Source organism: Dryobates pubescens, chromosome 6, assembly GCF_014839835.1.
Source record: "Dryobates pubescens isolate bDryPub1 chromosome 6, bDryPub1.pri, whole genome shotgun sequence".
Taxonomy (NCBI): domain Eukaryota; kingdom Metazoa; phylum Chordata; class Aves; order Piciformes; family Picidae; genus Dryobates; species Dryobates pubescens.
In genome coordinates, this window is record NC_071617.1 from 1,911,270 (window position 1) to 1,936,740 (window position 25,471).

Below are 25,471 nucleotides of genomic sequence, written 5' to 3' on the forward strand. Positions count from 1 at the left end.
TAAGGGGGAGGATGGGGGGCAAAGTCTTGCCCCTCTCTCTCCTGCCCTTGACTTTCTGACACCCTGCTGCTGTTAGCTATTTACCAGGTGGTGGGGCCTGTTCCAGACACCTAAGGAACTGCATCTAAAGAGAATCCATCTTAGATCCAGAGAATCCTTTGCCAGCTGCATCTGGTTTTGTATGTGTTTTTATTTCTGCCTTTTCCTTATACCTTTGGAACCTTCCTTTTCCTCAAATACCTTATATTTAGTTGTTAAACTTACCTTTTTACTTCCAAACCGGTGCAAGACTTTCTTTCAGGCTCTGGAGGTGCTGGAAGGTGTCCAGAGAAGGGCCACGAGGAGGAGCAGAGGGCTGGAGCTGCTCTGCTGTGAGCACAGACTCAGGGAGTTGGGGTTGTGCAGGCTGGAGAGGAGAAGGCTCCCAGGAGACCTCATTGTGGCCTTTCAGGATGTGAAGGGGGCTACAAGAAAGCTGGGGAGGGACTTTTGAGGGTGTCAGGGAGGGATAGGACTGGGGGGGGATGGAAAAAACCTAGAAGTGAGTAGATTCAGATTGGATGTTAGGAAGAAGTTGTTCCCCATGAGGGTGGTGAGAGCCTGGCACAGGCTGCCCAGGGAGGTGGTGGAAGCCTCATCCCTGGAGGTGTTTGCAGCCAGGCTGGAGGTGGCTGTGAGCAACCTGCTGTAGTGTGAGGTGTCCCTGCCCATGGCAGGGGGGTTGGGACTGGCTGAGCCTTGAGGTCCCTTCCAGCCCTGGCAATTCTGTGACTGTGAAAATTGTGCCAGTTTGTAGTGGTTGTGCTCTCTCTTTTCAGTGTCTTTATCTGCTAGACTGAAGAATCCTGTAGTCTGTTTTGCAGTAAAAGCTGTATGCATTTCCCTTGTGATTCCATCATCCTCACAGTTGGTTGTTTGCCAAAGGCTTTGCTTAAAACTTCATGGAATTGTTGTGTGGCTGGTGGTGAGCCTGGAGAGGGAAAGTTGTAAAGATGTGCAGGAAGAAGATATTTTGCCTTAGCCTTGGAAGAGGCTAAGGTCAGAAATTAGCAATAATATATATATATATATATATATATTTAAAGTAGGAATCATTTTGGGGGTTTTGTTTTGGTTCTGTTTTGTTTGGTGGGGTTTTTTTAAGTGGGAATGATTTAGTTGGGTTTTTTTCCCCCACTGGGAATGACTTTGAAACTGTTGTTAGATTGAACTGGACTTAAAGGTCTCTTCCAACCTGGTTTGGTTTGGTCTATTCTATTCTATTCTATTCTATTCTATTCTGGTCTATTCTATTCTATTCTATTCTATTCTATTCTATTCTATTCTATTCTATGAGTGCTGCTTTTGTTCACAGAAAGAGTTTGAATTAAAAGGCAAAAAAGTACCAGGAGACTTAAGTGCCTTTGCAGCATGCTTAAGGACTCTCTCACATTATCCTCTCCTCTAATTGATTAACTGGATAATAGGTTTACATGTACCAAATAACAAACCCCATGGATTTTATAGCAACAGAGCTAATTGAGTTTAATTTTTCCCTCTCCTCTCACCTGGGTGAGTCCCGGTGGGGTAGAGCAGGTTGTGTTTCATTGGGTGGGTCCTGTTTCTTGGAAATGCTGTTGGAAAAAGTTAGATCTTTTTTGTCAAGAGTGCTAATTAAAAGCATTAATTGGAAATGGCTGCTCAGGACATCTACATTTGGTCCTCACTCATTCAGGCAGCTCCCTCTGATTGCCCTTCATGATGGTGTCAGCACTTGCTGCTGCACTTTGTGTGTGTAGGCTTGTAGCTGAGAGATGGTTTGAACATCTGATGGCATCTGTGGTGTCATTTTTGCTCCTTATCTTCTACACAAATGCAGTCTTTTTGAGTCCTAGAGCTCCTTAAGGTGCTGGGTTCTGTCAGAAATCTTCCATCTGTGGGATCATTGGAATATTATTTGTGTGTAATCCTCTTTTGGGGGCTGCCAAACCAGCAGTTCGTAGAATCAGAGAACGTGAGAGGTTGGAAGGGACCTCCAGAGACCATCCAGGATCCCCCAGGGTAGTCTGCACAGGAATGCATCCAGGTGGGGTTGGAAAGTCTCCAGAGGAGATTCCACAACCTCTCTGGGCAGCCTGCTCCAGGGCTCCCTCACCCTCACCCCAAAGCAGTTTCTCCTCCTGGGCAGCTGAAACCTTCTCTGCTCAAGTTTGTCTCCATTGCTCCTTGGCTTCTTGCTGTGCAGCACCCACAAGAGCTTGGCCCCCTGCCCTTGACCCCCAGCCCTCAGCTCTTGAGAGACATTGATCAGATCCCTCTCAGCCTTCTCTTCTCCAGGCTAAACAGCCCCAGGGCTCTCAGGCTCTCTTCTCCAGACCCCTGCCCAGCTTTGTTGCCCTTCTCTGGACACATGCCTCTTGATAGTTTCCTAGCTGATTTCGAGGGGAGCCCTGCATAGTGTGTAAGGGGATGGAGTTGCCCTGGCAGAGGGCAAAGAAGGTCTTGGTTGGTATTTCTTTTATTGGTGGAGGTGCCTGTGCTTTGTGGGGAAGAGAAACATTGCCCTGATCTGGTGTTTGAGAACTTCATGAACTTCTATGTGTGAGCCTCCTACCCTGTCCTCAGGGCGTGCTTGAGCAGCGTCTTCTGCTCGCTTTCTAAACCGATTTGCATTTAGATTTGAATTGCTGCCCGCTGAATGAAAGAAAAGCTTGCTTTTTATGATGTGCTGCTGGGAACGGGAGCAGGAATTTCACTGGGTGATTAGGTGTGCACAAATGTTAGCCGTGCTTTTGGCTTTAAAGCCCTCGTTCAAATCTCTCCTGTCCGACAAGCAGCGGGAAGATTAATCCCCTCTGGAGAGGAGGATCCATCCTGCAGCTGCAGACAAAACACGGTGATTAAAGCTATTTGTAGGCTGAATGAGCACAGGCCTTTGTTCCAGGCTGCTGGACAGGGTTATGTGCAAACATGCAGGGACAGGAACTGCATTCTTGCTGCTACTGCTGCTGCTTCCATGTTTCCAGTCCGCAGCATCTGATGGGGAGCTGGTGGTAACTTACCAGACCAGCTTGTAAGTGGCGTTTGACTCGCAGACAACAGGCAGTATCTGGCAGTGTACAGATACAGAATAAACCAGGTTGGGAAAGACCTTTGAGATCGTCAAATCCAACCTATCACCCAACACCATCTGATCAACTAAACCATGGCACCAAGTGCCTCAGCCAGGCTCTTCTTAAACACCTCCAGGGATGGTGACTCCACCACCTCCAGGCAGTGGAGGATCTTCCTTAGGAGCAGAGCCTGAGGGAGCTGGAGGGCTCTGGAGCTTGGCTTGGAGGAGCCTGAGAGGTGAGCTCCTTGCTGGGGCTAAAGCTGTGCAGGGGCAGTGGCCAGAGGCTGGAGCCAGGCTCTGCTGGGGGCTGCCCAATGCCAGCACAAGGGGCAGTGGTGGAAGCTGAGGCAGAGGCAGTGCCGTGGAAACAGGAGGAAGAATTTGTTCCCTGGGAGGGTGAGAGAAGCCTGGCAGAGGCTGCCCAGGGGGGTTGTGGAGTCTCCCTCTCTGGAGCTATTCAAGACCTGCCTGGATGTGTTGCTGTGTGATCTGCTCTAGGTGCTCCTGCTGTGGCAGGGGGCTTAGGCTGGGTGAGCTTTGGAGCTCCCTTCCAGCCCCTAATGTTCTTGTGATCCTGTGGTAATGGTCAAAGGAAATGGAAGCTAAATATTCCTGTAATTGAAGGAGGAGAAGGGAAAGGTGCTTCTGAGGAGTTTCCTGACCTCTGGAGGTGTGCTCTTTGTATAAAATATTTCACAGGCTCTGAACTGAAGGCTCAAGTGCCACAGAGAAATGCTGTGGTCTTCAAGCTGCTGAGTGCAGCTGGGAAGCAGCAGTGGCAGCATGTCTGTGCTCATTCCCCCTGCCATTTTGTTCCAGCTGTAGCTGCTCAGGAAGTTTGGAGTTTGAAAACACCTGAGCCACGTTTTGAGGCTGAATTTACTGCCTGACTGAAAGCTTTCCTTGACTTGGCTTTTGGCCTCCTTGCCAAAACAAACAGGCTGCTCTGGGCATGTGACTGTGCTGGTGTGCAGCTCCTGGGTAAAATTTGTGCTTGTGCCCAAGGGTGAGTCCTGGCAGCTGTGGTTCTGCATCTCTTCTTTTCAGTTTGCTTTTGTATCTGAGTTACTGAGACTCTGGGTGCCAGTGGTTGCTGTGCTTTAGCATCATTCCCAGCCTCAGGAAGAGCCCTCTGGCATTTCCAGCAGGAGCAGGGAGGGGATTCTCCCCTGGGACTCAGCTCTGGGGAGGCCACACCTCGAGGGTTGTGTTTGATTTGGGGCACCTCAATCCAGGAGAGATGTGGAGGTGCTGGAGCCAGGGCAGAGGAGGGCAAGGAAGCTGGGAAGGGCCTGGAGAATAAATCTGATGAGGAGAGACTGAAGGAGCTGGGGATGGTTAGTGTGAAAGAGAGGAGGCTGAGGGGAGACCTCCTGGCTGTCTGCAACTCCCTGAAAAGAGATTGTGGAGAGGTTGGTGCTGGTCTCTTCTTGCAGGTAATTAGTGACAAAAGAAGAGGGAACAGCCTCAAGCTGCCCCTGGGGAGGTTTAGACTGGAAGTTAGGAACAATTTTTTCATGGCAAGAGTGGTCAGGCATTGGCATGGGATGCCAGGGAGGTGGTGGAGTCCTCAGGGCTGGCTGTGTTTGAAGGTGGTTTGGCTGTGGTGCTTGGGGCTCTGGTTTAGGGGTGACCCTTGCAGAGCAGGGTTCTGGGTTGGACTTGGTGCTCCTGAGGGTCTCTTCCAACCTGAATGTTTCTGTGATTCTGTGAGGTGAAGAGACCACGCATTGGCTGTGTCACCTGCACCAGGGGGGCTGTTACTGCTTGAAGCCTTAAAGCTCCCCCAGATATCTTCTTAAAGATGGATTTGGCCAAGCCTGGTCTCTTGTGTAGGTTTTGTAACACTTGGACAGAAAATGACTCACTATTTTGGTGGTGAAGCTGGTTGGTAACATTCAGGCACTGTTGACTTGAGCAGAACCTTTTGAGCAAGGATGCAGTTCCCTGCAGCATTCCTGCTAATTAATGAGTAACATCTTATGTGTGCTGGGGTCTGTGGGTAGCATTCAGCTGAGGTATTTAAGGTTTGACAGTGAGTCAGCAAAATGCATCTGGACTTTGATTTCACTCCTCTGCCTTAGATCTTCTAACCAGTTTCTGAACCAGAAGTGAGCATGATGTTCAGAAAGAGGAGCTGGCCACTGGGATGTGCTGCCCAGGGAGGTGGTGGAGTCGCCATCCCTGGAGGTGTTCAAAAAGGGGTTGGATGAGGCACTTGAAGCCATGGTTTAGTTAGTCATGAGGTGTTGGGTGACAGGTTGGACTTGATGATCTCTGAGGTCTTTTCCAACCTTATTGACTCTGTGATTCTTGAGGTGGATTTCTCGTAGCTCATCTGTAAGAGCACAGAGCTGCGTCTGCCTAAGACACTGCCCTGGCAGGCAGAAACACAGCCGGTCTGGCAGGGGCTGTCTTGGGCAAAGATTAGCTGTGATCCAAAGTCCATGTTCTGCTTGGCTTTGTGCCTAGGTGTAGGGAAGCCTGAGACTTGCTCAAGCCTTGCAGAGACTTTGTGTCCTACCAGAGATGGGAGCTGCCTTGCGGTCAGGATGTGGCTAAGGTGGAAGTTGTTCTGGGCTGCAGTTTGCTCTGCTGCTGAGTGCTGATGCTAGATCTTGTCTGATTTATTGCTGTTCAGATGCCTTAGCCTTTCCAGCACATTGCCTCCTGTGAAATATATAAACTCTGCTGGAGCAGTACAAGAATGAAAGGTTATTGACAGGTTCTTTACCATGAGGGCTGTGGAAGACTGGAACTGGTTGCCTGGGGAGGTAGTTGGGGCCCCATCCCTGGAGATAGTCAGAGTGGGGTTCTGCAGGGCTCTGGGCAGCCTGATCTGGTTGAGGCTGTTCCTGCTGACTGCAGAGGGGTTTGGACTGGATGACAGAGGTCTTTTCCAACCCAGACCATTCTCTGATTCTGTGATTTTTAGAATGGGTTGGGTTGGAAGGGTCCTTTAAAGATCCCCTAGTTCCACTCCATAGGCAGGGACCAGAATGCTCCAAGGCCCAGCCAGCCCTGCCCTTGAACACTTTCAGGCTTCCACAGCCTTCTCTGGGCAGCCAGTTCCAGTGCAAACATGTCTTCCTTCTATCAAATCTAAATCTACTACTTCTCCCTTGTCCTATCAGGCACCCAGCACCAGAACAAGAGGACACAGTCTCAAGCTGTGCCAGGGGAGGTTCAGGCTGGATGTTAGGAAGAAATTCTTGCCAGCAAGAGAGATTGGCCATTGGGATGTGCTGCCCAGGGAGCTGGTGGAGTCACCATCCCTGGAGGTGTTTAGGATGAGCCTGGCTGAGGCACTTGGTGCCATGGTTTAGTTGGGTGATAGGTTGGACTGGATGATCTCTGAGGTCTTTTCCAACCTGCTTAATTCTGTGTTCTGTATCACTAAATGCTCTGGTTAAAAGTGTCTCTACATCTTCCTCACAAGCTCCTTTGACATACTGAAGTCACAGTAAGGCCTCCCTGCAGCCTTCTGATCTCCAGGCTGAACAACCTCAACTCTCTCCAGTGTTTCTGTTTAGGAGAGGTCTTAGAGCCCTCTGGTTCTCTTTGTGGATTTTTGGTGGCATTTGTTGCAGACCTTGCCCTGAGACTGAGACAGTGCAGATTGTTTCTTGGCAGTTACTCCCTCTTTGTACATTCTGACCTCACTGCACTGACTCCCCAGGAATATTGATGGGTTTACTGACAAGAGATGGTCTGTATCATTTGCTCTGGGTAGCTCTGGATATGGTTTTGGGTTTTTTTTAGTGTCCATTGTTCTTCATAACTGTCCTAAATGGCTCTCCTACTCTTTTGTGTCAAGAGAAAGCTTTCAGTTTCATCCCTCAGAATTGCTTAACCAATCACCCATGTATTACTTTACCAATCACCCATTTCTGAAGGGAGGCTTTCTTCTGAGTTCATTGTGATCAGCAGAGCATTGTCTGTGTTTCAGCCCATCACCTATGAATTACACTTATCCTTCTGGTAGGAAGCACAAAGTAAGATGAAGAGATGAAAAAGGAGGCAGCACCTGCTAAGCTAAAGGGGTTTATTAGGAGCTAGTTTTGTCTCTGAATGACTTATGGCAGAGAAGGGTGACAGTAACCTCTTCATCTGCAGATGGTGATTGTCATTAAACTGCAGCACAGGAGGTTCCATCTCAACTGGAGGAGGAACTTCTGCACTCTGAGGGTCACAGAGCCCTGGAGCAGGCTGCCCAGGGAGGTTGTGGAGTCTCCTGCTCTGGAGCCTTTCCAGCCCTGTCTGGATGTGTTCCTGTGTGACCTCTGCTCTGGCAGGGGGCTTGGACTGGATGATCTCCAGAGGTGCCCTCCAACCCCTAAGATCCTGTGAGCCTGTGATTAGCTTCTAGTAATTTGCCTGTAATAAAAGGAGTAGGTACTGTTTGGAAAGCTCTGATTTACTCACTAGTTGTTATTCTGATGGAAGGAAAAAAAAAGACCAATTGTCTTCTATTTTTTTATTAGCCCAGCCTCTCTGCAGTGACCTCAGGTCGAGCATCTGAGGCTTCCTGCAGCCCCTCCAGTAGCCTTTGATGCTGCCACCTGCAATGCTTAGTTGATTTGATTTGATTTGGAGCCTGACTTATATATTTGTATTTTTCTCCAGTATCAGTTCCATTTTCCTTCTGATACAGAATTAACCAGGTTGGAAAAGACCTCTGAGATCATCAAGTCCAACCTATCACCCAGCACCATCTAATCAACTGAACCATGGCACCAAGTGCCTCAGCCAGGCTCTTTAGGGGTGGTGACTCTACCACCTCCCTGGGCAGCCCAGTGGCAAATCTCTCTGGCTGGGAAGAACTTCTTCCTAACATCCAGCCTGAACCTCCCCTGGCACTGCTTGAGACTGTGTCCTCTTGTTCTGGTGCTGCGTGCCTGGGAGAAGAGACCAATCCCCACCTGGTAGTTGTAGAGAGCAAGAAGGTCTCCCCTGAGCCTCCTCTTCTGCAGGCTAAGCAACCCCAGCTCCCTCAGCCTCTCCTCCCAGGGCTGTGCTCCAGACCCCTCCCCAGCTTTGTTGCCCTTCTCTGGACACCTTCCAGCATCTCAACATCTCTCCTAAACTGAGGGGCCCAGAACTGGACACAGGACTCCAGGTAGTGGTGTTTGACAAAGTGTTCTATTGGTGCATATGAAACCCAAGTTGTGATGCAGCTGTGGCCCTCTGTTCTGCCGTTGATACCAACTGCATGTTCCCAGCTGCTGGAGCTGAGGGCAGGATGCCTTCTTGCTTGTCTCTGGGGGGGTTCTTACTTGCCTAGCTGTGCCTCATTACACTGCAGTGAGAGGGTCACACGGCTGAAGTTCAAAACTTGACCAGACAAGTGAGTTCAGGGAAAGGGCTGAAGCTGTGAATTGGTTCCCCCCTGGGAGTCCTGAAGTGTTGCTAAAGCATTCATGAGTGTAGTCAGGGAGAAGAGAGTTGCTGATGGGCTTAAGGTTATGATTCAGCTCTTGACTTTCTCTGCGGGAGGTGTAGGTGTGCCTGAACTTCGGGGGCTGAGCGTCTGAAGCCCAACTGGAGCTCATGTCAGAGTGCAAGCTGTGTGGTGCTGCCAGCAGTCACAGGAGGCTTTCTTCTCAGGGTGTTTTTGCTGTGAAGTCACTGAGGCTGTGGAGAGCTCCTGAGCTGCTGTTGGGCTGCCAGCAGTTCAGCAGCATTCTAAAGGGGTTGGGGTTTTTCTCCTTTGTTCTCTTTTACTTTCTCTTCCTTTGGTGGTGGTTAGGGGGTATGCCTCTGATTTGTCTTGGGAGGAGATGACCTTCCATGGCTTTATCTGTGTTCACAGGAGTTAGAGTGAGGTGGAATGCAGCCTGCCTCAGCCTCTTTCTGAGCCAGCTTGGCAGCAGCCAGCAGTGTGCCCTCGTGGCCAAGACGGCAAGCGGTGTTCTGGGGGGCATCGAGGAGAGTGTGAGCAGCAAACTGAGGGAGGTTCTCCTGCCCCTCTCCCCTCCCCTGGTGAGGCCACACCTGGAGTTGTTCTGGGCTCCCCAGTTCAAGAGAGACAGGGAACTACTGCTGGGAGGCTCACAGAGGGCCACAAGGACTATGAAGCATCTCTCTTATGAGGAGAGGCTGAGAGACCTGGGGCTGCTTAGCCTGGAGAAGCTCAAACTGAGAGAGGGTCTTATCAATGCTGATCAATATCTAAAGGGTGGAGGTCAGGAGAATGGTTCTAGGCTCTTTTCATTGGTGCCCATTGATAGGGCAAGGGGCAGCAAGCATGATCTAGAACAAAAGGTTTCACTTCAGGACAAAGTTCTTTATCTTGAGTGTGGCACAGCACTGGAACCGGCTGCCCAGAGAGGTTGTGGAGTCTCCTTCTCTGGAGCCTTTCAGAGCTTGCCTCAAACCCCACTTCCTGTGCAACCTGTCTTGGTGATCCTGCTTTTGGAGGGTTGGACTAGATGGCCTCCAAAGTTCCCTTCCACGCTCTCCCATTCCATGATGTAAACCACAGTGTATGCTTGCTTTGGCTGGTGCAAGCCCCTCCTGCTTACACCAAGATCTGCTTTTGGCCACCATTTATGATGGTCTAAGAAGGATTCAAATTCTCACGTCCTGATTACTTATCCTAATGTCTAGCTTCTGCAGTTCAGTGTATCACAGAATGGCTTAAGTTGGATTGACCTTAGAGATCATCTACTCCAACCTCCCTGGCATGGGCAGGGATGCTTCTCAGCTAGACTCAGTTGCTCAAGGCTTCATCCAGCCTGGCATCGTACACTCCTAGGGAGGAGGCATCCACAACCTCCCTGGGCAGCCTCTTCCAGTGTCTCACCACCCTTGTACTGCAGAACTTCTACCTGTAAGCTAATTGACCAGATATTTGCATACCAAACCACATTTATGATACCTGATGGCATTTCCTTGAAGCACTCGGGAATCTAAGGAAGGACTTTCTTCCATTACTGCTTTTGGGTTTATTTTGTGTAATCTGATTGTCTGCTTTTTCTGCTGAAGCTTGAGGGCTCCTGGCTCTGGCAGGCTGGAGGCTGAGAGGTAGCTTTTGTTTTGTCTTGGCTGTAGAGCTCAAAGAGAAACTGCTGTGTGCATGATCTTAAAAGTGAATAAACAGAGCAGTTCTTTTTATTAGGGTCACCTGAAGATGAGCAATAGCTTGGCAGCAGGGAGCACTGGGTGAGGAAATGGGGCACTCACTCAGGAGAGCAGGAGATGCAGAACATTAGTGGGTGGGGAGGGCTGGAAATGACATAAGGGGAAGAGAATTTAAACTTCATTAGCTTAGTGTCATCATCAGCCTTCAAGAAGTGTTTGTTCTTTTCAGATGTTTGAACTTGGAAAAGGAGGCAGGTGAGCTGTAAACAGTGGATAGAAACTCCAGCACAGGAGGATCCAGCTCAGCATGAGGAGGAACTTCTGCACTGTGAGGCTCCCAGAGCCCTGGAGCAGGCTGCCCAGAGAGGTTGTGGAGTCTCCTCTGGAACCTTTCCAGCCCTGTCTGGATGTGTTCCTGTGTGCCCTGTGCTGGATTCTCTGCTCCTGCTCTGGCAGGAGGGTTAGATTCAATGATCTCAGAGGTCCCTTCCAACCTCTAACCTCCTGTGAGCCTGGGAAATACACTGTTGAAAGGGTTTAAAGTTCCCTCTCCTTGTTCAGGCTGGTGGTTGGGGGTGATTTAAGCAAACATGCTGGAGCACTGCAGCCAGTGGTCACACGGTGTGGGCTCTCAGCCACAGGGGTAGTCAGCTCCAGAGCTCACCCATTGTCTTGAGCAGCTCCAGCTAGATCTGCAGGAGATCCCCTCAATTTAGGAAGGACATTGAGACACTTGAGCCTGTCCAGAGAAGGGCAACAAGGCTGGGGAGAGGCCTTGAGCACAGCCCTGTGAGGAGAGGCTGAGGGAGCTGGGGTTGCTTAGCCTGGAGAAGAGGAGGCTCAGGGGAGACCTTCTTGCTCTCTCCAACTACCTGAAGGGAGGTTGGAGCCAGGTGGGGGTTGGTCTCTTCTCTTAAGCAACCAGCAGCAGAACAAGGGGACACAGTCTCAGGCTGTGCCAGGGGAGGTTTAGACTGGAGGTGAGGAAAAAGTTCTTCACTGAGCGAGTCATTCGTCATTGGGATGTGCTGCCCAGGGAGGTGGTGGAGTCGCTGTCCCTGGAGGTGTTCAGGAGGGAGATTGGATGTGGCACTTGGTGCCGTGGTCTAGTTGTGAGGTCTGTTGGGACAGGTTGGACTTGATGATCCTTGGGGTCTCTTCCAACCTTAGTTATACTGTGAGACTGTGAGAGCATGTCTGTCTGCTCCTGGGTCCTCTATGCTTCATCATGAGGTGGCTTAAGAAGCTTTTGATTCTGTGTTGATGCCTTTATCTGCTGGCTGAGTTCTGCCTGGTGCTGCTTTCTTCCCCCTCTCACTGCCTGCTGGTTTCATGGGGGCTGCCTTGCACAGTCTGAAAGAGTTAAGTTGAACAACCTCTTTCAAACTCTCCCTCTTGGCCATAGTGGCTTCATACTGTTTATCTCCTGTCCTCATTCCTGTTTTGTAAGGCTTCTGAAGTAGTGTCCAGACCATAACTGAGGAATTTGCTTTAATTTTAACTTCAGCCTTCACTTTTCTGGTCTCACTGAAATTTGACCTTATGCTTTGGGGTTTGCTGCTTTTCTTCCTTCTGCTATTGCTGGCTTAGCTGTTGCTGTGGGTTGAAAATGCTTGTGCAGGACCCCTTTCCATCCTGATTCCCTGGTTTCTCAGTGTGGTGGGTTGAAGTTTCCCCCCAGCATTAATTTTTGCCAGACCAACTCAGTTAGAAGCAAATGAAGCCTAAAACCACCGCAGGCAGGAAGCTCCACTCAGGTTATTTTAATTAGCAAGGACTGGAACAGAAACCTCTCTGTTAGTGGCACCTAAAATAGGAACAATGTTCTGGAGAGAAGGGTGGCTTAGAGAGCTGGCAGAAGTGCAGGAATCACAGAGGAAATCATGAGACCTTGTTGATGTCAGTGTGAATCAAGTTGAACCTCCCAGTGTCAAGAGCCCAAGACCTCTGTGGTTAGAGTTCTGCAGGCTTCAGAGCGGTACAAGACTCATCTTGTTCTTGTGTAGCAGCAGATGCAGTTGGACCATTGCAGGCTGAGGAGAAATGGTACTAAAAGCTTGAGGAAATTTCATAGCTAGCTAGAATTGAACCAGAATTACACTACTGCACATCAGAGCTGTTTCAGTCCAGCTTTCATCTGTATAAATATCTGGGGGGTGGGTGGGGGTCAAGTGGAGGGGGCCAAGCTCTTTCTGCTCGTGTACAGTAGTAAGACAAGGAACAGTGGATACAAACTTGAACATCTTTCACCTCAACATGAGGAGAAACTTCCTTCCAGTGAGGGTGAGGGAGCCCTGGAGCAGGCTGCCCAGAGAAGTCATGGAGTCTCCTTCTCTGGACACATTCCAGCCCCACCTGGATGCATTCCTGTGTGGCCTGCCCTGGGTGATGCTGCTCTGGCAGGAGGGTTGGACTGGATGATGTCTGGAGGTCCCTTCCAACCTCTAATGTTCTGTGGTACTGAGATACTGGCTTGAGGGATTCTTGTTTGCTTTGTTCTCATTTGGAATTGTTACTGCAGTAGGATGCTGCTGCATGAGCCACATCTCCACAGATCTGGCCAGTGCTTGCCATGGGGAGCACAGCTGGGCACAGTTGCAGATGTGGGACAGTGGCATGAGGTGCCACAAAGGTCTTTGCTGCCCTCAGGGTCTGGTGAGGGGTGCACTTCAAACAATGTCAGTAAGCCCAGCTGTGCAGAGCCCCCTGGAAAGCTTTCCCCATAAACACTTGCTCCTCCTCTTGTGGGCAGACTTTCCCAGGATCACAGAATCCATTTGAGTCATAGAATAGAATCACAGAATCAGCCAGGTTGGAAGAGACCTCCAAGGTCATCCAGTCCAACCTATCACCCAGCCCTATCCAAACAACCAGACCATGGCACCAAGGGCCTCATCCAGGCTCTTCTTGAACGCCTCCAGGCACAGCAACTCCACCGCCTCCCTGGGCAGCACATCCCAAGGGCCAATCTCTCTGGCTGGGAAGAATTTCTTCCTAGCATCCAGCCTAAACCTCCCCTGGCACAGCTTGAGACTGTGTCCTCTTGTTCTGCTGCTGGGTGCCTGGCAGAAGAGACCAACCCCCACCTGGCTACAACCTCCCTTCAGGGAGTTGGAGAGAGCAATGAGGTCTCCCCTGAGCCTCCTCCTCTCCAGGCTAAGCAACCCCAGCTCCCTCAGCCTCTCCTCCCAGGGCTGTGCTCCAGACCCCTCCCCAGCTTTGTTGCCCTTCTCTGGACACCTTCCAGCATCTCAACATCTTTCTTGAATTGAGGGGCCCAGAACTGGACACAGGACTCCAGGTGTGGCCTAAGCAGTGCTGAGCACAGGGGAAGAGTAACCTCCCTGCTGCTGCTGGCCACACTGTTCCTGCTGCAGGCCAGGATGTCATTGACTCTCTTGGCCACCTGGGCACACTGCTGGCTCATGTTCAGCCTACTATCTACCAGCACCTCCAGGTCCCTTTCTGCCTGGCTGCTCTCAGCCACTCTGACCCCAGCCTACAGCACTGCCTGGGGTTGCTGTGGCCGATGTGTAGAACCCAGCACTTAACCTTGTTAAATCTCATCCCATTGGCCTCTGCCCACCTGTCCAGCCTGTCAAGGTCACTCTGCAGAGCCCTCCTACCCTCCAGTAGATCAATTCCTGCTCCTCACTTGGTGTCCTCTCCAAATTCCCTGATGATGGACTCAATCCCCTCCTCCAGGTCATCAATAAAGATAGAGAACAGTGCTGATCCCTGGGGGACAGCACTAGTGACTGGCTGTGGCCCCATTCCCCACCACTCCCTCAGAATCACAGGAGCCATGCAAATCCTAGAACAGAATCCTAGAATCAACCAGCTTGGAAGAAACCTCCAAGATCTTCCAGTCCAACCTTTGGCTTTCCACCCAGGTTTTTGCATCTAGCAGTTTTGCTCAGGCTTAGTGGAAGTCAGATCCTGCCTTTGGTAGCTGTGAAATGCTTGGAGCTAGAATCACTGTTCCATGGGTTTTAGGGGGGGTCACCAAACAAAGCCTTATGGAAAGGTGAGTGTTGTTTCTTCTAAAGCTCTAAGGAAGTGTTTCCATGCTACAGCTTACTGAGAGCTGGATCTGTTGGCACTGATGGCACATGGAAGCTGCTTCTTCCTTTCAATGGATTCTTTTGGCTTTACAGAAACCAGATTTTCTTGCCTTGTTTTTTTGTCCCCTCCCTTCTTTTTTCCTTTTCTCTTGTATGTGCCTTAATTCTTCATGGAAATGCGTTCTGGCTGGTGCAGATGCTGTCATGACTACCCCAGGATTTAACATGAGCCACTGTTAATCTCCTAGGTAGTATGAAATGTGTGTTGCTGTCACAGGCTCACAGGATGGTAGGGGTTGGAAGGGACCTCTGGAGATCATCAAGTCCAGCCCCCTGCCAGAGCAGGAGCATAGAACCCAGCACAGGGCACACAGGAACACATCCAGACAGGGCTGGGAAGGCTCCAGAGCAGGAGACTCCACAACCTCTCTGGGCAGCCTGCTCCAGGGCTCTGGGAGCTTCCCAGGGCAGAAGTTCCTCCTGATGCTGAGCTGGAACCTCCTGTGCTGCAGTTTCCATCCATTGCCCCTTGTCCTATCCCAGGGTGCAGCTGAGCAGAGCCTGTGCCCTGCCTCCTGCCCCCCAGCCCTCAGCTATTGATAGACATTGATCAGATCCCCTCTCACTCTTCTCCTCTCCAAACTAACCAGCCCCAGGTCTCAGCCTTTCATCATCAGGCAGTGCTGCAGTCCCTTCAGCATCCTCATAGCCCTCCCTTGGACTCTCTCTTGTAGATCCCTGTCCCTCTTGAACTGGGGAGCCCAAAACTTCCTGTCTACCTTTGCTAAGTGCAGGGATAGTTAAAGAAGAGCTGGTGAGTGGTTTTCTTGCTGTTATAATCCTTGGAGTGCAATCTTGTGTTCTCTTGCAAGTTGCTTGAACTGCTGTGTTCAAGCACCAGTGCTGAGTGTGATGAATACTGCTACTGGTGATGAATTCTGCTTTCCAGCTATGAAACTATAAAATCTGACCTTTGAAGGAGCAGCTATTAAGTTTACCAGCTTCAGACAAAAGCTTGGCTTATTGCTGTCCTTCCCCTGCTCAACTGAGAGTTCAGGGTTCCTGATCTCTTTTCATACTGACTGCAAAAGGGGAGAAGGGCAAATGCCTTCCTGGCTATGGAATCATAGAGTTGTTGCAGTTGGAATAGCTCTCTAAGATCATTGAGTTCAACCTGGAGCTCTCTTATCTAGTGCTGGAGCCTCTGTTCCAGGAAGGATCTGGAGGTGCTGGAAGGTGTCCAGAGAAGGGCCACGAGGATGAGCAGAGGGCTGGAGCTGCTCTGCTGTGAGGACAGACTGAGGGAGTTGGGGTTGTGCAGGCTGGAGAGGAGAAGGCTCTGAGGAGACCTCATTGTGGCCTTCCAGGATCTGCAGGGGCCTGCAAGAAAGCTGGGGAGGGACTTTTGAGGGTGCCAGGGAGGGATAGGACTGGGGGGGATGGAAATAAAATAGAAGTGGGGAGATTGAGATTGGCTGTGAGGAAGAAGTTGTTCCCCATGAGGGTGGTGAGAGCCTGGCACAGGTTGCCCAGGAAGGTGGTGGCAGCCTCCTGCCTGGAGGGTTTTAAGGCCAGGCTGGATGTGGCTGTGAGCAACCTGCTGTGGTGTGAGGTGTCCCTGCCCATGGCAGGGGGTTGGAACTGGCTGATCCTTGAGGTCCCTTCTAGCCCTGACAATTCTATGACTGTGGACACCAAAATGACCTAGCAGTTTATAATCAACTACTTGAGTATGCTGAGTGCATACATAAAAATGCAGATGTGGAAGATGGATCATTCTGGCCTCTGTTTCACAGAATCACAGGATGATAGGGGGTGGAAGGGACCTCAAAAGATCATCCAGTCCACCCCCCCTGCCAGAGCAGGGTCACATAGGAACGTGCCCTGGTTTTGAATGTCTCCAGAGAAGGAGACTCTGCAGCCTCTCTGGGCAGCCTGTTCCAGGGCTCTGTCACCCTCACAGTGGAAAAAGTTTTTGCTTATGAGGTTGTTTGGAAACTTCATTCAGATGACTCTTGGTGTTTGGTGGTGTTGTATTGAAATTGGTTTGTTCAGTGCTTTTAGCCTGGGTGTGAGATGCTTGCTTTCCTAGCTTTCAGAAAGCTGTGCTCTGCCTGCTGTGCAGTGAACCATAGAATCACAGAGCTGTCAGGGTTGGAAGGGACCTCAAGGATCAGCCAGTTGCACCTCCCCCTGCCATGGTCAGGGTCACCTCACACTCCAGCAGGTTGCTCACAGCCACATCCAGCCTCACCTCGAATATCTTCAGGGATAAGGCCTCAGCCACCTCCCTGGGCAGCCTGTTCCAGGGTTCCACCACTCTCATAGTGAAGAGCCTGTTCCTTAACATCCAAGCTCAAGCTGCTCTGCTCTAATTTGAAGCCATTGGCCCTGCTGCTGTCCCTGCAGGCCTTTGCCAACAGTCTCTCTGCAGCCTTCTTGCAGCCCCTTCAGGTCCTGGCAGGCTGCTCTGAGCTCTGCCTGCAGCCTTCTCTTCTCCAGGCTGAACTCCCCCATCTCCCTCAGCTTCTCCTTGTAGCAGAGCTGCTCTAACCCCCTGAGCATTTTTGTGGCCCTCCTCTGGACCCTCTTCATCAGCTCCATGTCCTTTCTGTACTGAGGGCTCCAGACAACAGAGCAGGTATGGGAGGGTTTTAGTATCCACTGTCAGTGTGCTGCCTGTTCGAGTCCCAGCTGACAGAGACTGAGTGATGCCCAGCCCAAGATGTTACAAGTGGTTTTGCATCACATCTCAGGCAGAAGGCTGTATTCATTTATTGTCCCTTGAGTAACAACTCAACTTGTATTCAGATGCTTTCACCCAGTGGCTTCTTAGATTCATAGAATGGTTTGGCTTGGAAGGCACCTTGAAGATCATCTAGTTCCAACCACCCTGCCAGGGGCAAGGGACACCTCCCACCAGCCCAGGTTGCTCAAGGCCTCATCCAACTTGGCCTTGAACACCCCCAGGGAGGGGGCATCCAGGACCTCAACATGAGGAGAAACTTCTTTGCAGTGAGGGTGGCAGAGCCCTGGAGCAGGCTGCCCAGAGAGGTTGTGGAGTCTCCTTCTCTGGAGCCTTTCCACCCCCACCTGGATGCATTGCTGTGCAGACTCCCCTGAGTGATGCTGCTCTGGCACAGGGCTTGGACTGGATGCTCTCTGGAGGTCCCTCCCAACCTCTAATGTACTGTGATTCTGTGATACCTCCCTGGGCAGCCTGTCCCAGTGTCACCACCCTCACTCTAAAGATGCTTGCAAAGCCTAGAGTGTGTTTCTTAACCATTCATTTCCTGCTGGTGGCTGAATTCAGTCCCTGCTCTGTCCTTCCTTCAAGAGGATTCTTTAGCTCATGACACTCCCCTATCATAATTGGCTAATAAAGCTTGAAGCAGGCTTAAGGACATGTAAGAAAACAGAAGCCTGTGTCAGTGAGCACAGCAGAAGCCTCCAGATGCTGACTGGGGAGGTCAGATTCTGACTCCTGGCACTGAGTTCAGAGTTTCTTCCTTGTGCAACCTGGCTCTGTCCTGGGCCACGGCCACGCTGCTGGGGCTGTGAGAGAGAGAGGGAGAGCCTTGGTTTTAGTGGTTGTGTGACATACTGCTTAGGTACTAATTAGAACTGGGATTTTAAAAGCAAATGGTAGGCTTGTGGGGGAATGAAGGGTTGTTTATAGCCAGAAATAAACTCAGCTGTTTAGCAACTGTGCTTCACCCTGGCAGCTGAGCTCGGAGCTCAGATCTGGCTGGAAACAAGTATAAATCCATGCAAGTGTGGTGTGTACCAGAGCTGCTGTCTCGTGTCCTAAGCCCTGGGAGGAGAGGCTGAGGGAGCTGGGGTTGCTTAGCCTGCAGAAGAGGAGGCTCAGGGGAGACCTTCTTGCTCTCTACAGCTACCCGAAGGGAGGTTGTAGCCAGGTGGGGGTTGGTCTCTTCTCCCAGGCAAGCAGCACCAGAACAAGAGGGCACAGTCTCAAGCTGTGCCAGGGGAGGTTTAGGCTGGAGGTGAGGAAGAAGTTCTTCCCATCACCTCCATCACTGGAAGTGTTTAGGAGGAGACTTGGTGGGGTGCTTGGTGCCAGGTTTTAGTTGATTAGGTGGTGTTGGATGATGGGTTGGACTCGATGATCTTGAAGGCCTCTTCCAACCTGGTTAATTCTATTCTATTCTATTTTATTCTAATTGTATGGAAAAACAAAGGCCAACAACCCCTTGTGTTCTGTAAAGTTCAAGAGGTTTGGAGTCAACAGGAGTGATTGTGGCACTCCAAGCTTCAGAACAGAAACTTTCTCTGGGGAGTTCAAAGAAGTTCATTTGCTCCATTAACGGGAAGGGGGGGGAAGTAAGCTGGGGTTAGAAGCTTTTCTGTGTTAAATGTGAGGGAGCTGGGGATGTTCAGCCTAGAGAAGACTCCTGGGGTGACCTTAGAGCTGCCTTTGAATACCTGAAGGGATCCTATAGGAAGGCAGCAGAGGGACTTGCCATCAGGCTGTCTAGTGATAGGACAAGAGGGAATGGTTTGAAGCTGAGGGAGAGTAGGTTTAGACTGGAACTCAGGAAGAAGTTGTTCAGTACCAGGATGGTGAGACTCTGGAATGGGTTGCCTAGGGAGGCTGTGGATGCCTCCTCCCTGGAGGTCTTCCAGGCCAGGTTGGATGAGACTGTGAGCAATTAAGTCTAGTTGAGAGGTGTCCCTGCCTGTGGTGGGGAGGTTGGAGTAGATGATCTCTGAGGTCCCTTCCAACCTAAGCCAGGCCAGGATTCTGTGAAATCTAAGATTTTAGATGTCATAAATTGAGTAGAATACACTGGAAGCATTTGTGAGCTTCTTGCTTCCTGAATTGCAATCAGGGGGCTGAAAAATGTATCTGATTAGCTAGGTAAATGTGATCAGAAACCAGGCAGCAGCACCAAGCTACTGCTGGTTTTATTCAGCCTCTTCAGAATGCTGCTTCATTTAAAGCCCATTTGCTTTAGCATGCTGAGTCTTTGCTTCAGAACTGCTTCTAATCTTCTGTTAGCTCACACCAAAGTTAGCAGCAAATTGTCTTCATCTCTGGGGAGGTGCTGAGAGCAGCAGCGTTCCCAAAGCCTTTTCCTTCTCTTCAAACCTTTGAGAACTCCTCGGGGGCAGGAAGCAGCAGGTCATGTGCAGCATGTCCTGACAGCTCCTCTGTGGGACAAGAGTGGCCTTTTCTGCTCCTGCCTGGACAACTTTCTGATGGGCTGCTGGCTCTTTTCCCCGCTCCCCCTTGCTGCTGTGTCTATGGCAGAGAGATCTGCAGCCTTTGCTGGCTGTAAGAAATGTCAGACCTTATTCTGCCTTCAAAATGTGGGAAGAGAAAAATGTGAGATGCTTTTCCTGGCTTGCAGGCTCTTGGGAGTTTGCTGCCAGTGTTTTCTCTGCTGCTTGCCAAGCTCCTTTTGTTGGTGATGAGGGAGGCAAGTTACACCTTGGTGATGCTTTTGACAAGTGCTGGAATCCCTAAACCACGTCACTCACGTCTGTGAGTGTGATTTGGAGGGGAGGAGGAAGCAGCCAGGAGAAGTGAGCTTTTCAAGCTGTGTGGACTTCAGTTTTATTAGGGGAATAACAAAAGGGGGGGAAAAAATTCATTGAGCATATAAAAATGGGTAGCATTCCCCATTCAGAGTGTGCCAATCCTGGCAGCTTGCCTGGGGAGCTCAATGAGCATTGCATGCAATCAAATACCTCTTTCAATCCAGGAGCTTATTTAGCTGCATAACTTGAGGAACCTGGGGTTTGAATTTCTTGGCCTTGGCATCTGAATACAGAATTAAGCAGGTTGGAAAAGACCTCAGAGATCATCCAGTCCAACCTATCACCAACACCAACTAAACCATGGCACCAAGTGCCTCATCCAGACTCTTCCTAAACACTTCCAGGGATGGTGACTCCACCACCTCCCTGGGCAGCACATCCCAATGGCCAATCTCTCTTGCTGGGAAGAACTTTCTCCTCACCTCCAGGCTAAACCTCCCCTGGCACAGCTTGAGACTGTGTCCTCTTGTTGTGGTGCTGGCTGCCTGGGAGAAGAGACCAACCCCCACCTGGCTACAACCTCCCTTCAGGGAGTTGGAGAGAGCAGCAAGGTCTCCTCTGAGCCTCCTCTTCTGCAGGCTAAGCAACCCCAGCTCCCTCAGCCTCTCCTCACAGGGCTGTGCTCCAGACCCCTCCCCAGCTTTGTTGCCCTTCTCTGGACACCTTCCAGCAGCTCAACATCTTTCCTAAACTGAGGAGCCCAGAACTGGACACAGGACTCCAGGTGTGGCCTAAGCAGTGCTGAGCACAGGGCAGCATGAGCTCCCTGCTCCTGTTCCTCTGAAGCAATTTTCCTATCATATTTTGTGGAGAAAGCAAGGTTGGAGTTTCCCTGAGAGGCAGAGTTGCAATGTTACAATATCAGGGAGGCTTATGGTGTGGTAAATGAATTGTGGCTGAGTCTGTTTGTGAGGTATTTAAAAGCCATGTGCCCAGCCACGTGAGCAGCTCCATTCCTCTCAGAGGGCAGGAGCCTGGCTTGCTGCTCCTGTGGTTTGGTATTGTGCCCTTTACAGACATTCCAACTATTTACACACTGCATTAGCTGCAGACAAGCATCCTTCAGGCATGTGGCCCACTGCATGCACACACACACAGCTGTGTCTTCTATCATCTGTATATCAGAAGTATACATACTGCTAGTACAGCCTGGGCTTTCAGTCTGTCCTGTGACCCTGTCCTAGTGGATGGGAGGTTGACCATGAGCCAGCAATGAGCTCTGGTGGCCAAGAAGGCCAATGCCATTCTGGGGTGGGTTAGAAGGGCTGGGGTGGTTTGTAGGTCGAGAGAGGTTCTCCTCCCCCTCTACTCTGCCCTGCTGAGGCCACTTCTGGAAGATTGTGTCCAGGTCTGGGCCCCTCGGTTCAGGAAGGACCTCGGGGAACTGCTTGAGAGAGTCCAGTGTAGAGGCATGGAAATGATGAAGGCAGTGGAACATACTCCCTAGGACGAGAGGCTGAGGGAGCTGAGGGCTCTGGAGCTTGGCTTGGAGGAGCCTGAGAGGTGAGCTCCTTGCTGGGGCTAAAGCTGTGCAGGGGCAGTGGCCAGAGGCTGGAGCCAGGCTCTGCTGGGGGCTGCCCAATGCCAGCACAAGGGGCAGTGGTGGAAGCTGAGGCAGAGGCAGTGCCATGGGAAGAGGAGGAAGAATTTGTTCCCTGGGAGGGTGATGGAACCCTGGCAGAGGCTGCCCAGGGGGGTTGTGGAGTCTCCCTCTCTGGAGCTATTCCAGACCTGCCTGGATGTGTTGCTGTGTGAGCTGCTCTAGGTGCTCCTGCTGTGGCAGGGGGGTTGGACTGGATGAGCTTTGGAGGTCCCTTCCAGCCCCTAACACTCTGTGATTCTGTTTCCATCATGACATAGGCTTCCTTTTTGGTTAGGGAGATCAGGGAAAGAACTGCAGGGAGCAGTCTGTAGACCTTCCCCCAGTCCAACCTGCATCTTCTCCACGCTGAAGTCTGAGGGTGTCCTCTGCAAGCAAAGCATTGCAGGTTGGAAGAAAGGCTGGGAGAGTCTTGCCCTGCCAGGCTGTAGCCTGGCTCCTTCCACTCTGAATAACAGGAATAAACATAACAGCTGAGAGTCTGCTTAGTGAATCCTGAGAGCTTACTCCATTTGTATACACTTTTTGATTGATGATGATTATTTCTCTTGCAGGAAGCAGTGGCTAGACCCCACCATGGAGGACGGGAAGCCCGTGTGGGCTCCACACCCAACTGATGGGTTTCAGATGGGGATGATTGTGGACATTGGCCCTGACACCCTAACTATTGAACCTTTGAACCAGAAAGGCAAGGTAAGTGCTTCACAAACAAAGGAACAGTGGAAAACCTTGTTTTAGCCAGAGGCTAAGGCTTTGCCAGTACCTACAGCTGCACACAGTCTGAAGGAGGGGAAACCCTGAATTCTCTTCTGGATTTGGCTGAGGATCTTTGTTCAGCTGGAGCTTGCATTACAAATGAAACTGATAAGCAATGCTTGCTTTGTGTCAGTGATCTGCATGTGCTGGTGAAAGGCAAGAGGACTCAGTCTCCATAGACATTAGGGGATGGTTAGTGGGAAAGAGAGGAGGCTGAGGGGAGACCTCATTGCTGTCTACAACTACCTGAAAAGACATTGTGGAGAGGTTTGTGCTGGTCTCTTCTCAAAGGTGATTAGTGGTAAAACAAGAGGGAATGGCCTCAGGCTATGACTGGGGAGGTTTAGAGTGGACCTTAGGCACCAGAGTGGTCAGGCATTGGAAGGTGCTGCCCGGGGAGGTGGTGGAGTCCCCAAGGCTGGCTGTGTTTGAAGGTGGTTTGGCTGTGGGGCTTGGGGCTATGGTTTGGGGGTGAGCCTTGCAGAGTAGGGTTCTGGGTTGGGCTTGGTGATCCTGAGGGTCTTTGCCAACCTGAATGTTTCTGTGATTCAGTGCTAATTTATTTCCCTGAGTCAGAGCCTGGCTGAGACTCTGCTGTGGACACTACCTTCTCTCTCTTCCCTTACAAGCAGAGTGTCCCCCAGGGTGTGCTAGGCTGTGGCTTAGGTCAGAGATCTCACTCTTAGGCTGGTGAAGATTGAGAGATGAATCCTCTTGCCTGAGAAGTGACATGATGTCCAGCAAAGATCCTGTGCAATGGCTGCATCCAGTTAAAGGCAAAGTGAATGCCACTTGGGCCTTAGCTCACCCTCAGTGCTGTGTTCCAGCTGCTCAGCATTGCTGGTGGCATGGTTCAGGCTCAGTGTGTCGTAAGGAAATGTCAGCTCCTGCAGGAAGCACCTTGTAGCTATCAATCATCCTGCTCAACACCCTGCTTTTGATCAGCCTTTACAAGCTGTCTTTAAAAGCTGTGGTCTTGATATTTGTGAATGTGTGCTGCAGATTCATAGGATGGTTTGGGTTGGAAGGGATCTTAAAGATCATCCAGTTCCAGCTCCCACTGCCATGGGCAGGGACACTGCCACCAGCCCAGGTTGCTCAAGGCCTCGTCCAGCCTGGCCTTGAACACCTCCAGAGAGGAGGCAGCCACAGCCTCCCTGGGCAACCTGTGCCAGGCTCTCACCACCCTCACTGGAAAGAATTTCTGTCTGATCTCCAGTCTCAATCTGCCCTCTTCAAGCTTCAGTTCATTCCCTCTCATCCTATCACAACAAGCCCTTGTGAACAGTCCCTCCTGAGCTGTCCTGCAGGATCCCTTCAGGTACTGGAAAGCTTTTATAAGGTCTCCCCAGAACCTTCTCTTCTCCAGGCTGAGCAGCCTCGACTTTGGCTTCCTCTGTTTTGCCAAGATGCATGAAGAATAAAAGGCAGAGGATGAGTTCAGCCACAGGACTGTGCTGTCATTATCCTGGATTCATAGAATGCTTTGGGTTGGAAGGGACTTTAAAGGTCATCCAATTCCAACCCCCCTGCCATGGGCAGGGACACCTCCCACCAGCCCAGGTTGCTCAAGGCCTCATCCAGCCTGGCCTTGAACACCTCCAGGGAGGAGGCAGCCACAGCCTCCCTGGGCAGCCTGTGCCAGGCTCTCACCACCTTCACTGTAAAGAATGTTTTCCTGATCTCCAGCATCATTCTGCCCTTTTCCAGCTTAAATCCAGTCTCCCTCATCCCATCACCATGCACCTTTTCTAACAACTTTCTCCTTTCTCTATCTTCAAGTATGGAAAAGATAAAAATGGCTTTTGTAACTCCTTGGGTTTGTTTTCCTGTCAGCTGCAGTAGAGCACATGGCAGTAGAGCACATGGCAGTAGAGCACATGGCAGTAGAGCATGCCTTGTCACAGGTCACAAGGTGATGCAGCAGTCCTTCCTTTTGGGGAATGCTCAAAGGCTTGGTTTGTTTCTCCCAGCAGCGTGGAGAGGAAGTTGGTTTTGCTTTCCTTAGAAACAGAAAGTAATTCTAGAAATAGAAGCAAGCACTTTGCTCTGCTCTGCTGAGACCTCCCCTGGAGCACTGTGTGCAGCTCTGGAGCCCTCAGCACAGGAAGGACAGGGAGCTGATGGAGAGGCTCCAGAGGAGGGTCACAAAGATGATCAGGGGGTTGGAGCAGCTCTGCTATGAGCACAGGCTGAGGGAGCTGGGGGTGTTCAGCCTGGAGAAGAGGAGGCTCCAGGGAGACCTAAGAGCAGCCTGCCAGGACCTGAAGGGGGCTGCAGGGGGGGATGGACTGTTTGCAAAGGCCTGCAGGGACAGGACCTGGGACAATGGCTTCAAACTAGAGCAAAGCAGATTTAGGTTGGATATGTGGAAGAAGTTCTTGACTGTGAGGGTGGCAGAACACTGGCACAGGTTGCCCAGGGAAGTAGTTGAGACCCCATCCCTGGAGATATTCCAGGTGAGGCTGGACAGGGCTCTGGGCAACCTGATCTAGCTGGGGATGTCCCTGCTGAGTGTGGGGAGGGCAGACTGGATGAGCTTTGGAGATCCCTTCCAGCCTGAGCTATGATTATCAACTTTGTTTACTTGAAATGCTAGTTCAGAAGTGCTGTGCAACAAGGCAGAGTGATGCAGCAGCTCCAGAGCTGCCCATGATAATTACAGGGAGGAGAAGAGCAACCTGATCTTGTAAACATATCTGGGCAGTGTAACTTATGATTATTTTTTAATCTGGGTCATTAACATGTCATCTGGCTCCTTTGTAGGCACTGGGAGCCTACCAGAGATCACAGGCTGGGAAGGCAATGTGTGTGCATAGATTGGATTATTGCCTTTTATATCACTGAATGGTCCCTTACAAAATATCTTGTGTGCAACTGCAGTAAATGCTGCAAGGCTGCAGTTCCAACACTCCCTCCCTTCTCCACCCCCAGCCAGCTCTGGGGTTGCAGTGACACCCCATCAGCTCTGCCTGCTGGGCTGTGTGACACAGCAAATGAGGTCAGAGAACTGATCCACCTTCAGAAGGAAGCAGTGGAAAGTTTTCAGGACAGGAGCAAGCAGTGGCAGAGAGGTGGAGGACCTGAGAGCAGTGTGGCCATGGGTTGCTTTGTATTATGAAACCCAAGGTAGCCCAGTCCAGACTGGGTGAAGGCAGTTGGCCAACACAGGTTCACAGGATCACAGTTCACAGGATGTTAGGGGGTGGCAGGGACCTCTGGAGATCAGAGTTCAACTCTCCTGCCAGAGCAGGAGCTGAGAATCCAGCACAGGGCACACAGAACACATCCAGACAGGGCTGGGAAGGC

The 25,471-nt window shown here is 50.9% G+C and overlaps 1 protein-coding gene across 4 annotated transcripts in view; it reads left to right on the plus strand.

Annotated features, from left to right (window-relative positions):
- Positions 1-21,962: 21,962 nt before the first annotated feature.
- The window catches only part of MYO6 (myosin VI), a 105,534-nt gene continuing 102,025 nt past the window's right edge, over positions 21,963-25,471 (plus strand). For all 4 annotated transcript variants that reach the window (XR_008462302.1, XM_054162541.1, XM_054162542.1 and 1 more), the window contains exon 1: positions 21,963-22,099. Coding sequence is in view for 3 of the 4 variants with exons in the window: in XM_054162541.1 (XP_054018516.1) it covers positions 21,983-22,099 (117 nt within the window). In the remaining variant the exon portion in view is untranslated. The remainder of the gene's footprint in view (positions 22,100-25,471) is intronic.